Source organism: Bos mutus, chromosome 4, assembly GCF_027580195.1.
Source record: "Bos mutus isolate GX-2022 chromosome 4, NWIPB_WYAK_1.1, whole genome shotgun sequence".
In the NCBI taxonomy this organism is placed as follows: Eukaryota; Metazoa; Chordata; class Mammalia; order Artiodactyla; family Bovidae; genus Bos; species Bos mutus.
Window position 1 is genome coordinate 20,036,043 of NC_091620.1, and position 15,891 is coordinate 20,051,933.

The 15,891-nt window shown below is 44.7% G+C and overlaps 1 protein-coding gene across 5 annotated transcripts in view; it reads left to right on the forward strand.

The window, feature by feature from the left end:
• DENND2A (DENN domain containing 2A) overlaps positions 1–15,891 on the forward strand; it is a 102,309-nt gene that overhangs the window by 44,628 nt on the left and 41,790 nt on the right. For 4 of the 5 annotated variants that reach the window (XM_070369177.1, XM_070369176.1, XM_070369179.1 and 1 more), the window contains 3 exons: positions 5,144–5,271; positions 6,787–6,908; positions 13,861–14,061. In XM_070369177.1, coding sequence (XP_070225278.1) covers positions 5,144–5,271; positions 6,787–6,908; positions 13,861–14,061 — 451 coding nt within the window. The remainder of the gene's footprint in view (positions 1–5,143; positions 5,272–6,786; positions 6,909–13,860; positions 14,062–15,891) is intronic. The other variant, XM_070369180.1, reaches the window with a different exon arrangement.

The window sequence follows — 15,891 nt, forward strand, 5'->3', positions numbered from 1 at the left end:
AACATGGAAGTGAGTAAATGAGAAAGAAGCCAGTCTAGATATGGTTATCATTAGCCTTTCAAAATTTCCTTTTAAAGTTAATACGTAAATAAAGGTATTAAAACCTTTTGCTGGGTTAAAAAATATTTTCATAGAAAAGACTCAGCTAAGTGATAGGATGATTAGTTTAATCAATGAGCCTCAGAACAACAGGGCTGCAGCACCAAGGGGTATTTCCGCAGAGGACAGAGACAGTGCTGAGGAGGAACCAGCCACCTAATAAAGCTATGATGTTGCTGAAAATATGTTACCAACACAGGACGATGAGAAAGCGAACTGTGTGGTTGGAATTTTCTTTTCCCACTGCCTCTGGAAGCGGGGCATGTAAAGATTTCGGGTTTCTTCTTCATCATGTATGGACAGTAGTTTCATGTTGCTTTAAAGTCTGTCTTTCGGGCTTCCTGTATAAGAATTAGCCACCTGAAAAGCAACATTTTAATACAGAAATGGAACTTCTTTTTAAGAAATCCTGTGATGAATTCTTTTGCGTAGTAGAGTTTTGCACTGTGATTAATTGTCCTCTAATCAGCCTTTTTTTTTTTAATGGAAGTTTGTAACATTTTAAAAGTGGGCTTTTCTAATACTATTTAGACTGGTGTTACCTTTTATGTGTTGGTAATCAAATGCAAAATACAGCTGATACCTTGTATTATCATCTTATTCTTGAAAATATGGAAAGATCATAAATAACATTCAAATTATAGCTTGAAATCCCAGAGTGTCTGACAGCAGCTACTTGGATTACAGGCTAATCCCATCCTAACAAACCCCAGCAGATGATCCAGATTCTTGTGTCACATATGCTTGAAGTAAGGGAGCCATCCACTGGGACTTGGAGAGCCTTTAGCATACAGACATCTTTATTGTTAGGGCATTTATTATTAAAACATTTAAACTACTCAAATATTATTTCATAAATGCGTACATGCTCAGTCACTCATTCGTGTCCAATTCTTTGCAACTCCATGGACTGTAGCCCGCCAGGCTCTTCTGTCCATGGGGTTCTCCAGGCAAGAATACTGGAGTGGGTTGCCATGCCCTCCTCCAGGGAATCTTCCCGACCCAGGAATCAAACCAGCATCCCTTGTGTCTCCTGCATTGGCAGGTGGATTCTTGACCACTATGTCACCTGGGGAGCCACCTATTTCATAAATATAATAATTTTATTATTTTAAGATTTGGCCTATACAAATATTGCTTCATTGATACCTCAAATGAGATGCGAGGTGTTTAACAGCAGACAATGATAGAGCTCTCTACAAGGCAAAGCAAGGCCCAGCTGCAGCCCCCTTCTGCAATCAAAGAAAAGACCTAGCTTGGCCAGGGTCATGCTGGAATCCCAGGCAGTCAAGGTTCTACCTGTGGGCAGTGGCCACCACCCTGTCCCTCTGCTGCTAGGAGTAGAGCTTCCTGCTGCTGTGGCAGAAACTGCTTAGCTCCCAGTGAAGTGCCCCCAACCTGTGTCCCCATGAGGGTTCGTAGCATCTCTTCATCATATAGTTTAGTTGCATTATGGAAAATAGAGGGAGATAGAGGGCTTACCTGGGCAGTGCTCAGTAATGCATAATATCATTTTATATAGGAATTAATTTGGAAATTCCCTGGCGGTCCAGTGGTTAGCTCTCCCTGCCCAGGGCCCAGGTTTAGTCCCTGGTTGGGGAACTGTGATCCCACAAGTCGTGAAGCCAATAAATAAACAAATAAATTTTTTAAATTAGTTCCGATTCCACACAAAAACCTTTGGAAGCTTCACCTGTTTTAATGTGGGGCCTGTGACTGCAGCTGTCCTCCTGCCTTGCCTTACTCCAGCCAGTTTTCCCAGGTTCTCCTGCTGTAACTGGGTACAGTTCACCTTCGGTCTCTGGACCTGTTTTTTCATGCATAACATGCGTGTAATATCCGCCACAAGGTTGTTGTAAAGTTTGAATGTGCTGATCCAAGGTAGGCCCTCGGTCAGCTCTCAGTAAGCATTGAATGAATGATTCTGAACAGTGTGCCTTTTCCCTACCATGTAGTGTACGTGATGAGGACTCTAGCCGATGTAAAATTTGGTCGGCCCAGCAGGGGAAACCCAGGAGTTCTGGCCCTTCTCGGCCAGTTACTTGACCGTGCTCTGGGCCACACCTCCAGCCCCAGTGCACCTGCTGGCTATTGCCAGCCTGGGCTAACGGCACCCGGACTGCGAAGTGTTCAGGGTGGGTTCACAGCACAGCCCATTCCCATCTTAGAGAAACAGCTCAGACCTGCTTCCCCTCCCCCAGCCCCTTCTCCTAGAGCTCTGAAGCTCAGTCCTTCCTCTCCTCGTTGGACACCTCAAAGGGAAAAAGAAGGGGCTCGTGGGTCAGTATCCCCTCCTTTGGGGCATGACCTTCTGCTCCTGAGCCCCAGAACCCCAGGTGACAGTTTGAGCCTCCCAGCCTGACTTAAGGCCATAGAGATCCAGCCTGGAACCCTGTCTTTGTGCTCCTAAGTGCCAAGTTCAAGTATTAAGGAATGAGGGTGGGGTGGAGATAAGGGGCGATGAATTCAGATGTGCAGATATTAAAAGTATAGGGCCTAGGCAACTCCCTGGTTATCTAGTGGTTAGGAGTACACTTTCACTGCTGGGGCCTGGGTTCAATCCCTGGTCAGGGAGCTCAGATCCTGCAAGCTGCACAGCCAACCAATCAGTCAGTAGTATAGATCCTAAAGAGGAGAAGCCTTGGGAAACTCCTACACCCAGAAAGAGGAAGAGGAAGAGAGCTGCCAGTGCAGGCCAGGAAGAGTGGTCTGACGGCGTGTGGAGTTAGGGCCGCCTTGCATCCGCCTCCTCAGACCCTCCAGAGGTGTGCCCCTTCCTTTGCTGAACAATGTGAACAACACTTTTGTAAAATATAGTAAAAAAGGATTATAAGAGGTATGAAATGAAAAAAACTCATCAGTATACAAACCTCAGTTTGTTTGTTTGTTTGTTTTGTAAGTTTGTTTGTTTGTTTGTTTTTGTAAGTCCATTCTGTCAGATTGCTTGAAAAGTTTGTAAACACTTACTGTCAATTTCTGTACTTACCTTAGCAAGGACCGGTAAGAGCTGACACCCCAGCCCTGACCATGGGTCGCACTCTGAGTGCTGCTGCCTTTCACTGTACAGACCAAGTGGTGTCATGCAATGAAAGGAGCAGCGTGGTTAGGTTTTAACAGAGACTCACTGGTGACCTTTAGGAGGAATTTCAGAAAAAGGATGTACACGGACAGGTTGAGAGAGTAAAGGAAAGAAAAACCAGTGAACTATGGTAAACTAAGAGAATAACCTCTGCTTCTCCTCTCCCCCCAGTTAAAAGTGTTGGCAAGGAAGGAAGGTGAGAAATGGCAGAACTGCAAGGGCCGTTGCTTCAAAGGAAGGCTTTTTAAGATGGAGGAACCCCACACAGGTTTGGGCTTCCCGGGTGGCACAGCGGTAAAGAATCCAGACTCGGGTTCAGTCCCCGGGTCAGGAAGATCCCCTGGAGAAGGAAATGGCAACCCACTCCAGTGTTCTTGCCTGAAAAGTTCCAATGACAGAAGAGCCTGGCAGGCTTCAGTCCACGGGATCACAGAGTCAGACACAACTGAGTGACTGAGCGTCGAATGCGTGTTTAAGGAAAGAGAAAGAAGCTAGTGGAAAAGGAAACATTTTAAATGCAAGAAATCCCCAAAGCTTGGCAAGTAGGCAGATAGCCTCTGCCTGCTTCTGCCCTTCTGTTGCACGGCACTCTCCAGCCTGTTCCTGCAGTCCAGCAAGCTGACTGTCTGTCTGCCGTTCCCTGAAAAGCACCGAGGTCTCTTTAACCTTAGTCAGGACTTTCTCATACATCCATCCCTCTTTTGGGGACACTCTTTCCCTGACTAAGTTCTTTTTATTCTTCAAATCTCAGCTTCAGTGAGTGACTTTCTCATTGAGACCTCCCCTAATGCATCCCCCAACCTGAACTGAACCTCCATATCCTCCCAACCTGTGCTTTTCTGTCATTGAACTTATTTGCGTGTGAGCTGGTTGAACATATGTGTTCCTCCTTAGAATGTAAGCTCTTTGAGGCAAGGACTCTGACTGTTTTAGTCCTTCATTATCAAACCCTGAGCACAGTGCCTCCCTCAGTAAGTAGAGCACTGGCTACATAAATAATTAGTAACACCACAGCAATAATAAAAATAGCTGGTGTGCTCAGTCACTCAATTGGGTTCAACTCTGCAACCCCAAGGGGTTTCCTGTACAGTATGTTCTTATTAGTTACCTTGTTTGTATATAGTAATGTGGATATGTCAATCCCAATCTCCCAATTTATCCCCCTCCCATGATAACTAACATTTGTTGCATGCTTATTAGGTGCCAAGGATTTTATAAACATTCTCTTTTCTATTTTTTGGACAGTCCTATCTACTGTCCTAATTACTATCTACAAATCAGGACACTTAAGTTTCAGCTCAGGTAGTTTATCCAAGAAGGAAAAACTTGTGAATGAAGGATTCAGGATCTGTGTCTAAATTTATTAAATCCTAGAACAGCCCATGTGGATGTAGGATGAGGGGAGGGTGGTAATAAGCCAGGCCCCAGACAGAGAGCCAGCCATGTTTGTACAGATCTCAGAGTTCGGTGGGGTGCCTCAGCTGACCTTTGGGTGTCTGACTGTAACCACTTGGGTGAAAGAAAGGGGGAGGGACCCAGGCCTCTCCTCTGCTCTGAACTGGCCATCACTGTTCCTTTCTGGTTATTAATGTGTGTTCTGTAGAACATTTGAAAAATCCAGAAAAGCAGAAATGAAGAGAGGGCATCCCTCAGTCCTGAGTTAGCTCTATGTTTCACTTCCTTTCTTTTTTATCTCCTCCTTACATATGTTTACTTACGAAGTTGGGTTTGTATTTAAATGTATACTCTACAATCTTTAGTTGGCATAATAGCATAAACATTCTCACAAGTAAAAGCCATGTCTCATATTTGAAGATTTTCACACTATCTTACAAGAAACAGAGTTGATTTTGGCATTAGAAATTTTTATAAGAAAAAAAAAAACTTTTATGGCATATATTCTCTGAACCAACCTAATATGATTTAAGTTCTTGGGTTTTTTTCTTCCCACCTTGTACAACCCAGGAAGTCCTATGAGTTTGAAGACTTACTGCAGTCTTCCTCTGAGAACAGCAGGGTGGACTGGTACGCACAGACTAAGCTGGAGCTCACACGCACTTTATCGGAGGAGAACGTCTATGAAGACATTCTAGGTAAGAGGCCGAAATGTCTGCGTGAGTCTGTCTGTGAGAAGCAGGGGGAGGGAGGTGGGGCTGGCTGCTTAAAACACACACACGCTGGAAGACAAACATGCACTCAAATGATAGAGCCAGGACGGGTGGACGGGTGACCCAGGGTGAAATACGTGAGAGAAAATGAGAGGAAGCGCTGGCGATGAATGGCCAGGGAGGCAGCGTGGACACAGTGGGAAACACACGGGACCTGGAGCCTTAATATCTATGGCTGAATCTTGACTCTGCTACTTGTTAGCTGTGTGACATTAAGCTGGTGACTTAGCGTCTCTGAACTTCGTTTCTCTCATCTCTGAACTAAGGAGGATGATAGATACTTAACAGGGTTGTTAGAGGACTGGAGAAGATGGTAGGTAAAATATCTGGCTTGTGACAGACTCTTGGTGAATTGTAGTGATTACTGAACGCAGGAAAACTGAAGACTACCATACTCATTCCAAAACTGTAGGAGTGTGGCAGTAACGCCATCAAACTTCAGACTGAAATGTATTTGAAAAGTAACTTTGACCTCGCTCCCAAGAATTCTCTGATTCCAAAACGGGACTCAGATTCACAGAGCTTGTGTGCATTTAGATTTGGTGAGTTAAAATCTTCAGGGAGGATCACAGTTTCAGTGAGATGTCTGCATATGTTGGGGTGGGAGGAGGGCGGGGAAGAAACGAGCTGGTGAGAGGGGAAAACCCATCTGTGTACCTATGCAAGGGGCAGATCGGGCAGATACACACATTCCTGCATGCACACAGTCATCAGCACTGGAATAAACTCCTAGGTGGGAGGAAACGTGAGACTTGAAGAAGCCGGGATACTAAGCCGAGCTATATTTGAATTACTGAGTCCAAGCTGCCAGAGACAGGTTCCTGCCAATGCAGTAGATCCAAAATGGGTACGAGATCTGGAGATCCCTTATTGTGTGCCTGGCAGGGTAGCTTTCAGTTACAAGGAACAGAAAACCCAGCTGAAACAACAAAGGGAGTTAGTTGGCTCTCTCAGGTTAGCTCCCTTCTCAGCAGGTGTCCCACGATCTCCATGATGGCTGCCGTCAGTTCCCCAGGGTCCCTGCCTACAGCGCAAAAGGAAAGCCTGTCTCCTGCAAGTCCCAGCAAACACCCCGAGGTTCACTCTCACTAGACTGGGTTAGGTCCCTGTTCACCTTCAGAGTCCAGGAATGCCATGCAACAGTGGGCTTAGGCCTGGAATATGAGCCCTTCCAGGATGATCACTGAGGCCAGGATTCAGAATATTCAGATTGGCTTAAGCTCTGAAACCAGGAGTGGAGTTAAGTTCACACATCTGAGAATGGGGAGACAGAGACTTACCCCAGTGAAAACCGAGATCCATTACCAAGAGGAAGGCTAAATGCATAGCAAGACAACACACATCCCCACAAGGAGACACCAAGGTGTTGGCTAGAGATCTGATAAGGAGAGCTTCCTTGGTGTTTCCAGTTTCTGATCTGTTCATTGCCTTTGACCACAGATCCGCCCATGAAGGAAAACCCTTATGAGGACGTTGAGTTACATGGTCGCTGCCTCGGGAAGAAGTGTGTCTTGAACTTTCCAGGTTCTCCCACCTCTTCCATCCCTGACACACCTGCCAAGGTATGAGCCCCCAGAGAAACGGTGCAGGGAGGGGGTCCCCAGCACCGTGGCCTTGAGCAGGCTGGGGTTCTGGGTTACGTGGGAATACCAGGCATCCTCACTGCAGGCTCCTGGATTTGTTCGTCAGTGGCCTGCCTCCACTTCCTGCTTCTAGTTCTCCTGGAACCCTCTGCTCAGCAAGGCTTCCTAAAGAAGCATTGTAGTGTCTGGCTCAGAATTCTCCCCAGCTGTAAATAGGATAGTACATCCACGTTACACAGCTGTGAAGAAGAATGTCCTGACATAAAACAAACTCATATATGTTTGTGGATGCACAAGAATGTCTCTGTAATGGTCCCTAAGAATGAGTTAGCGGGCACCTCTGCAGAGTTGTCTGGGTATCTAGAGGTCAGGAAAGAATACTGACATTTTCTCAGAATATCTTTTTGAACCTTTTGCAGTTTTGTGGTATGTGCATACAGAGAATATTACTGTATTCTCATACATGATAACTGCAACACATTGCCTAGGAACTGAATTCATATTCTTTTTCTTTAACACATGTAGTTTTATTCATAATGATCCAAGCTGGAAACAACCCCAATGTCCTTCAGTGGATGAATGGTTATATACAGTGCAGTACATTTATATGATAGAATATTATTCAGCGTTAAAAAGGAATAAGATGTATACCAACCTGGATAAATCTCCAGAGAATTATGGCAAGTGAACAAAGCCACTGTCATAGGTTTACATACTACATGATTTCATTTGTATACTTTTGAAATGACAAAATTAAAGAAACAAAGAACACATTAGTATGAATTCATATTCTTTAACATAACATTGCACATTCTTCATAATGGATCCCTGGGCACCCATTTCCCACAGTTCCTCCATATAAAATCTTCTCTACAGCCAAAGCCTACTAACTGCCTCTGATGTCGTAGCTCCAGGAGAAGCAAATGTTTTCTCTGAAGAGCCAGGGAATGACTATATGGTCTCTGTTTTGATTGCTCAGCACTGCCATTGTGGTGTGGAGCAGCAACAGACTATATGTAAACCAGTCAGTGAGGCTGTGTTTCAATAAAACTTTATTTACAGACACTGAAATTTGATTTTATATAATTTTCACATGACACATAAATATATATATATATATATATATATATATTTTAGTCATTTAAAAGTGAAACTGTTCTTGGCTCGTGGCCTGTACAGAAACAGGCGGTGGCCCAGATGTGGTCCACAGGCTGTGCTCTGCCCGGCCCTGCGCTAGGTTATTTCCACCTCTGCCCTTGGCTCTTGCCTGGACCTCTCCCTTCCAGTCCTGTAAGGCCCAGATGTGGTCCACAGGCTGTGCTCTGCCCGGCCCTGCGCTAGGTCATTTCCACCTCTGCCCTTGGCTCTTGCCTGGACCTCTCCCTTCCAGTCCTGTAAGGCCCAGCTCAATCATGCCTCCTTCAGAAAACCTCCAGGCCATCTTAGTCCCTGGGACTTGTTCCCCTCTGCTCTCCTGTAACACTCAGTGGGCTAAGCATTCATTTTATACTAATTTGTAAATTCCGTCTTATGAAATCTCTTACTTCGATGGTTTGAAGTCTGACTTGAGTCATGTTGCTGTTTAGTCGCTAAGTCGTGTCCAGCTCTTTGCCATCCCATAGATGACAGCGTGCCAGGCTTCCCGGTCCCTCACTATCTCCTGGGGTTTGCTCAAATTCATGTCCATTGAGTCAGTGATGCTATCTAACCATCTATTGAGTCATGTAATATCTCTTAAAAATATCTCCTCAACTAGACTGTAGACTCCTCAAGGTCAGAGAGTATGTATTTGGTTTCTTTGTGTTTCTCATAAGTAGTTGTTATACAGTGGTTTAGTTGTTGAAGAAATTAAATGGAGACCGAATCCAGGCTACAATTGTCAGTTTAAATCCCATCAAAAGAATCTGTTTCCAGCCTAAGAAAAGAAGCCAACTTCCTCTCTAGGCTCCACTCAAGGTCAGCATTGGCTGGCGGGCGAGGGGTATACACGTAAGGCCTGATAGTCACAAAGGGAATCTTCCTCAAGACAGTGGAAGGTCGAACCTTTCACAAAGGCTGGATCTTACTGGCCCAAATCAATTGCTACAGTACTTGCCAAAACCAATTAACTGCTGTCTTCTCCTCCTATGGAAAAGAGCATGGTCAGGAATAATCCATGACAGCCAATAATTGACAAATAGTTTCTACTTGCCTTTGAAATGTGTTGTTTGTGTTTTCACTGGAATTTGGATGTGCTCAGCATTTAGGGAATCCTTCATTTCCCTCAGTGAATGAGTCTGGCTTAGAAGAAGGCTGTCCATAGACTTTTTGATGATGGCCATTCTGACTGATGAGAGGCGATGCCTCATTGTAGTTTTGGTTTCCGTTTCTCTAATAATTAGTGATGTTGAACATCTTTTCATGTGCCTCTTGGCTATCTGTCTGTCTTCTTTGGAGAAAAGTCTATAAACAATAAGTGCTGGAGAGGGTGTGAAGAAAAGTGAACCCTCTTACACTGTTGATAGGAATGTAAATTGATACAACCACTATGGAAAACAGTATGAAGTTTCTGTAGAAAGCTAAAAATAGAGCTACCGTATGATTCAGCAATCCCACTCCTGGGAATATATCCAGAGAAAACCATAATTTGAAAAGATACATGCCCCAGTGGTCATTGTAGCACTATTTACAATAGCTAGGTCATGAAGTCCATCAACAGAGGAATAGAAAAGGAAGGTGTGGTACATGTATACAATGGAATGTTACTCAGTCATAAAAAGGACAAAATAACACCATTTGCAGTAAACATAGATGGACCTAGAGATTGTCGTGCTGAGTGAAGTAAATCAGAGAAAGACAAATGTCATATAATATTGCTTATAACTGAAATCTTAAAAAAAGGGTACAAATGAACTTATTTATAAAACAGAGACAGAGTCATAGATGTAAATGAACCTATGGTTACCAGGGGGGAAAGGTGGGGGAGAGACTGGGAGGTTGAGTGTGACATACACACACTACTGTGTATAAAGCGGTTCACTGATAAGGACCTATGTATAGCACAGGGGACTCTGCTTAATAGTCTGCAGTGACCTAGATGGGGAAAGAATCTAAAAAAGAGTGGATATATGTATATGTATAACTGAATCACTTTGCTGTACAGCAGAAACTAACACAACAGTGTAAATCCACTATACTCCGATAAAAATCTTTTAAAAAGGAAAAAGAAGGCTGTCACACCCAGTCTGACCCATTCGTATCTTACTCAGTTCTGCCCCACTTCATGCAGGGAGTGAACTCCATGGCCTCTTCAGAACAATGGAAAACATCTACCCAAAGCAAATCTGCCTGCAGAACTGGGTGATCCTCCCTAGTGTCAGAAAATAAAGGCTTAGTAGCCCTTTTCTCTTTTTTTCCCCAAATGTTTATTTATTTTGGCTGTGCTGCATCTTAGTTGCAGCTCTCAGCATGTTTGTTGCAGCAATGCGGGCTTGTTAGTTGCAGCATGCATGCAGGATCAAATTCCCCAATCAGGGATGGAACCCAGGCCCCCTGCACTGGGAGAGTGAAGTTTTATCCACTGGACCACCAGGGAAGTCCCTTAGCAGCTCTTTTCTTCCCCTTCCTGCCAAGCTAGAGAAAACCTTGGTCTTCTAAATCAGTGCAACAGAGGACTTCCCTGGTGGTACAGTAGATTGGAATCTGCCTGGCAGTGCAGGGGACACAAATTCAATCCCTGGTCTGGAAAGAATCTATGTACCAGGGATAAACTAAGCCTGTGCACCACAGCTACTGCGCCTGCACTCTAGACCCAGAGAGTTGTAACTACTGAGCCACAACTAGAGAAAGCCTGCATGCAGCAACCAAGACCCAGTGCAACCAAAAATAAAATAATTAAATTTTAATAATTTTCAATAATTAAATTTTTTTAAAGCAGTGAAACACAGTAAGTAATCCTGTCAATGAGAACTTGAAGTCCAGAGGTGCTATCCTGCCAAAAGATAACCCAGTTGCCCAATGCATATCTGATTGCCACTCATATTTGCAGGCTGTTGGGGCCTTTGCAAGTCATCAGGAAGACCGTGCGTCATGCGCAGTCCTCTGCTTTCCCACATCTGGGTGTCTGGTTTGTGTCCCCGTCCTCGGGCACAGCTGCAGACCTCTCCACCACCTCCATTAGCACACCAGTATTCATGGAGCGTCTGCCACATCTGGGCTGCATCTGGGACTTAGAACTTACTGAAGCAATCTTTCCATGACAACCTCCTCTACCAGCCACAGAAAGGTCCTAAGACATCTTGGAGGGGGCGGTTATTTAACTAGAGTGTGCCTCTTTCTAGTAGAGAGGTAAGGGGTGACTGGACAGGTTTTCCTCAGATACGAGAGACATGCAGCTGGGGGCCGATGCTGACGCTTACAAACACACCAGGCAAGCTCCTGAGAAGGGGCTGTTTTCTTTTCTTGTTATTCCCACACGTAGAACAGCACAGCGAATATGGTAGAAACTATTTTTTGTAATAAAGGAAACCTAACGTTCTTTCTTATGTATTGACGCTTAAGGGGGGAAAAATCACTAGTTGACCTGGGTAGCTCACCCACACCACCTTCCACCAACAAACCATCTGTCACCTCGTGTGGCTCGTAGGGACAGTGTCTGGTCAAGTGTGCAGGTCTTGGAGCCTGACTGCCTCTGTTCAAACTCACGTAGACTGCTTGCTAGTTGTGTGACTGTGGGCAAACGATCTGATCGCTGTGTATCCGTATGTCACTGGTAAAAATTGGGAATGATAATACACTCCTCTGAGACGGTGAAGGACGGGGAAGCCTGGCGTGCTGCACTCCATGGGGTCACAAAGAGTCGGACATGTCTGAGCGACTGAACAGCTGAGGGGTCTTGTGAAGGTTAATCAAATTAATTCTTGTATACCACTTAGACTAGTGCCTGCAGCATAACCATTATTTATGTATGTTTGCTTAATCTATAGAATTAGGCTTTCAATATGTGTCCTTTTAAAAAATTACCTCGTTTTCTAAAAGCAGAACATTCTCATTGTAAAATTCTTTTTAAATACCAACAAGTGTAATTTAAAAAATCATCTGTAATTGGGAATTTGTATTTTTTATTTATACTCACCTGTATTTTTTCCTAAAACAGATGGTTATTATGTATATATGTGTGTGTGTGTGTGTGTTTTAAAAGCCTTTTAACAATTGCATGTAATCCCAACACCCAGAGAAAACCACCGTTGACACTGGTTTACTTCCTTCCAGACCGTGTCATACTGTGTGTGTGCGCGTGTGTGTGTACATAAAAAAAGATTTGGGATGATATCGTATATACATTTGTTTTTGTATATACTTTTTTGCTGCTCTATTACATTTATCATGAATATTTCCCCATGCCATTAATTTCTTTTAAAAAATGATTTGTATTGCCTGCAAGGTATGCCATTGTTTTGTTTTTTTTTTTACTAGATATTCATTAGTGTATTTTCAGAGTCCACACAATGCCCGTATTTAACATTTCAACAGAGAAAGTCTATATAGATATATTCTGTAGATACACAGTACACAACTCTGAACATATTTTGGACAATTATGTGTGAAGTCCTCATCACAACCATTTTCGCTAACAACTCTACTATGAGTGGCGGATTTTCTGAAACTGAAATTGCTATTTGCACGATGTGGTGCATTGAAGCAATTCAAGGCTTTCATTCCACTGCCACGGTGGTTCGTTAGTGTAATGTCCCCAGTTGTCAGAACACGCATGCCTGCCTATGTATTCCTGTGGGTGTATAGTCTGAGTGTTCATGTGAATGTGTGTACCTGTGGGCACAGGTGAACAACTGTATGTGTGTGTGAATGGCATCCCAGTGCTTCCTGGGGGAGTCCTCTGTAAGCGAGCAGAGGAATGAGGTTGAGATAGGTAAAGATGAGGTGGGATATTTTATATCAAGGACCCTTTGGGTTTCCTGCTGTCGGTCTCCTGGGGCAGTAAGACAGGGACATGCGAGGACTGGAAGGGGTTAAGCCACCAGCTGCATTCACAGACAGGAAGGGTGAATGAACCCTGGCTGAGTCCAGGTCAGCTCCATCTTCGAGGCTCAAGGCATGTAGCTTCCTTGCCACCCCCTCTTCTCTAAGGGGGATCAGGGGGGAAGGGATAAATTAGGAGACTGAAATTGATACATATACATTAATATATAAAATAGATAACTAATTAATAAGGATTCACTTTGCTGTACAGCAGAAACTTAATGGTATTAAATCAACTGTACTCCAATAAAGATTTCAAGAAAAAAAGAAAACTATTTCTTCAATGGCGTTTTCATTTTTTTTTTTCTGATGAGCAAAGCTAAGAATCTTTCATATGTATCTGAAAATTATTATATTTCCTTTTCTGTAAACCTTCAGTCCTTATCTTTTGCCTGTTTTTCTTTTGAATTGTTAGTCTTCTCATTAACTTGTAGCATGTATTAGAAACAAATAAGTTCTATAAATTGCAGATTTTTTATTGTTTTTGTTGGCCTTTTGACCTTAGAACGGCTCATTTTTAAAAATCAGATATTGAGGCTCAGAGAAGTGAAATTCCTTGTATTAGAAGGAATTTCCCTTGCCAGTGACAGGGATAAAGCTAAACTTAAGTCTTGTAACTCCCAGTACATGGTGTCAGAAAGCCTCATTTGTAAAGGTACTGCATAGAGCCAGGTGAGTTTCCACTTGTCTGAAAAGAGAGTGGATTAGACTTGCATCCTTTATCATCCTCCTTTTCCATAATTGGATGATAAGTGTTTAGGCCCTTCAAGCATAGACGGCCTCAGCGTACCCCTGGGGACTTAGACGAGCTTCTCCTCTTGACCTTCTTGGTCTCCGTCACTGGCAGCACCGCTTATCTCTCAGGGGGTCTCTTTGTATTTATTTACTCTTCTTTCTTCCTCTCCCCTCACAGCAGTCCTTGTCCAAACCTGCCTTTTTTCGGCAAAATTCAGAAAGGAGGAACTTCAAACTGCTGGACACAAGAAAGTTGAGTCGGGATGGAACTGGGTCCCCTTCCAAAATCAGCCCTCCCTCCACCCCCAGCAGCCCTGATGACACTTTCTTTAACCTCGGGGACCTGCAGAATGGTAGGAAGAAGAGAAAGATACCCAAGGTAAGGCTTGCAATAAGCTTTGTGTTCAGGAGTACACCCCACATACACACTACAGAGGAGTCTGGGCAGAGATCAAATCACTGGGCCCTCCTACCTGCTTCACCACAGGCCAGGTAGACATGGGGAAGCCAGCAGCTGAGCTAGCTGGGCCTTGGTCACAATAATTGGGGTCCTGTAGGGCTTACCAGGTGGCGCTAATGGTAAAGAGCCTGCCTACAATGCGAGAGACACAGCAGGAGATATGGGTTCAATCCCTGGGTGAGGAAGATTCCCTGGAGACGGAAATGGCTACCGGCTCTAGTATTCTTGCCTGGAAAATTCCATGGACAGAGGAGCTCGTCGGGCTACAATCCATGGGATCTCAAAGAGGCGGACGTGACTGAGCGTGCACACACACAGCCTTCCTCTTAGCCCTCCCTTTCCCTGCTTAACGACTCTTATGATCCCAAACTGTGTTTCCAATGCCCAGCCTCAAAAAGGGCACATCTCCCTCCTTCATGGCCTCAAAAGCAGAGCCCCCTCCGCTGTGCTCTGACTCAGACTCCATCACCTCCCACTGCAGAGGGGCACCGCATGGAGCCTGTGCTGAGGGAGCTCTTGTCAGAAATGCATCTTTTCTGGGACTTCCCCGATGGTCCAGTGGCTAAGGCTCTGTGCCCCCCTGGACGTGGTGCAGGTTCAATCCCTGGTTGGGGAACTAAGATCCCACGTGCCCTGTCGCGTGGCCCAAAAAAGAATTAAACAATGGACAGCTTACATGAACAAGGTTCTCCTCTTTAAAACATATATATATTAAAATATACATATATATCTTTTCTGGCTCTTTTCAGCCTTGAAGGCAAAACAGGCCCAGTGGCTTGTGTGTGCATGAACTGTGGCTGCTCTTTCTTACTTTGGTGTTATATTTCCTTTTGCTCAGTGCAGCCCCTGCAATGCCTGTCATTCTATACTGGCCACTTCGGTACCAACTTCCTACAGGAGCTTTTTTTTAATATATTTAAAAAATTTTTGTGTTTTGGCTGTGGTGGGTCTTTGTTGCTGCTTTTGTGAGCTTTCTCTAGTGGTGAATGGGGCCACTCTTCACTGCGGTACGCTGGCTTCTCATTGCAGTGCCCTCCCCCATCATGGAGCATGGACTCCAGGCACACGGGCTGCTGTAGTTGCAGCTCTTATGCTCAGTAGTTATGCTGCATGGGCTTAGTTGCTCCAAAGCATGTGGGATCTTCCCAGACCAGGGGGATCGAACCAGTGTCCCCTGCATTGCAAGGTAGAGTCCCAACCACTGGACCACCAGCGAAGCCCCCAGTACAGGAACTTTTAGAGAAGGAATTCTTCATTTCGGAGTCCACAGATGGACTTCAGGGGATCATGAAACGCATTAAATCATGTAAAGCTGCATGGATGAGTTTGAGGGGATAAAAGGAAGGGAGGTGGGTTGTCTATAGGTTTCATCCGATTTTTCAAAGTGACCCACTGACCTAAAAGTCAAAGGACATTTTCACCAGCTGGTCCCTCCTGACTCAGTTTGGTTCATCCGTATTTTGAGCCATAATACTACCTCCATCCCTTTCATTCTTTTTCAAGTGAAATTAAGTTACCTTGATAATCAAGAGTGCATTCTGAAGGGTAAGGGCAATCAGAGTCGGGTGACCTAACACCTGCAGCCTCGAGGCTGGGAGAGGGCAGCCAGAGGGCCCGGGGCAGGACTCGGGGCTCGCTCCCCTCCCGTCTCCTGGCCCTGCCTTGCCCCTCCCAGGGTGCAGTGCACATTGCCCACTGATCATCGGACGTTTGCTGGATGAGTTCCCACTAGCACGTGGATCCCAGCCT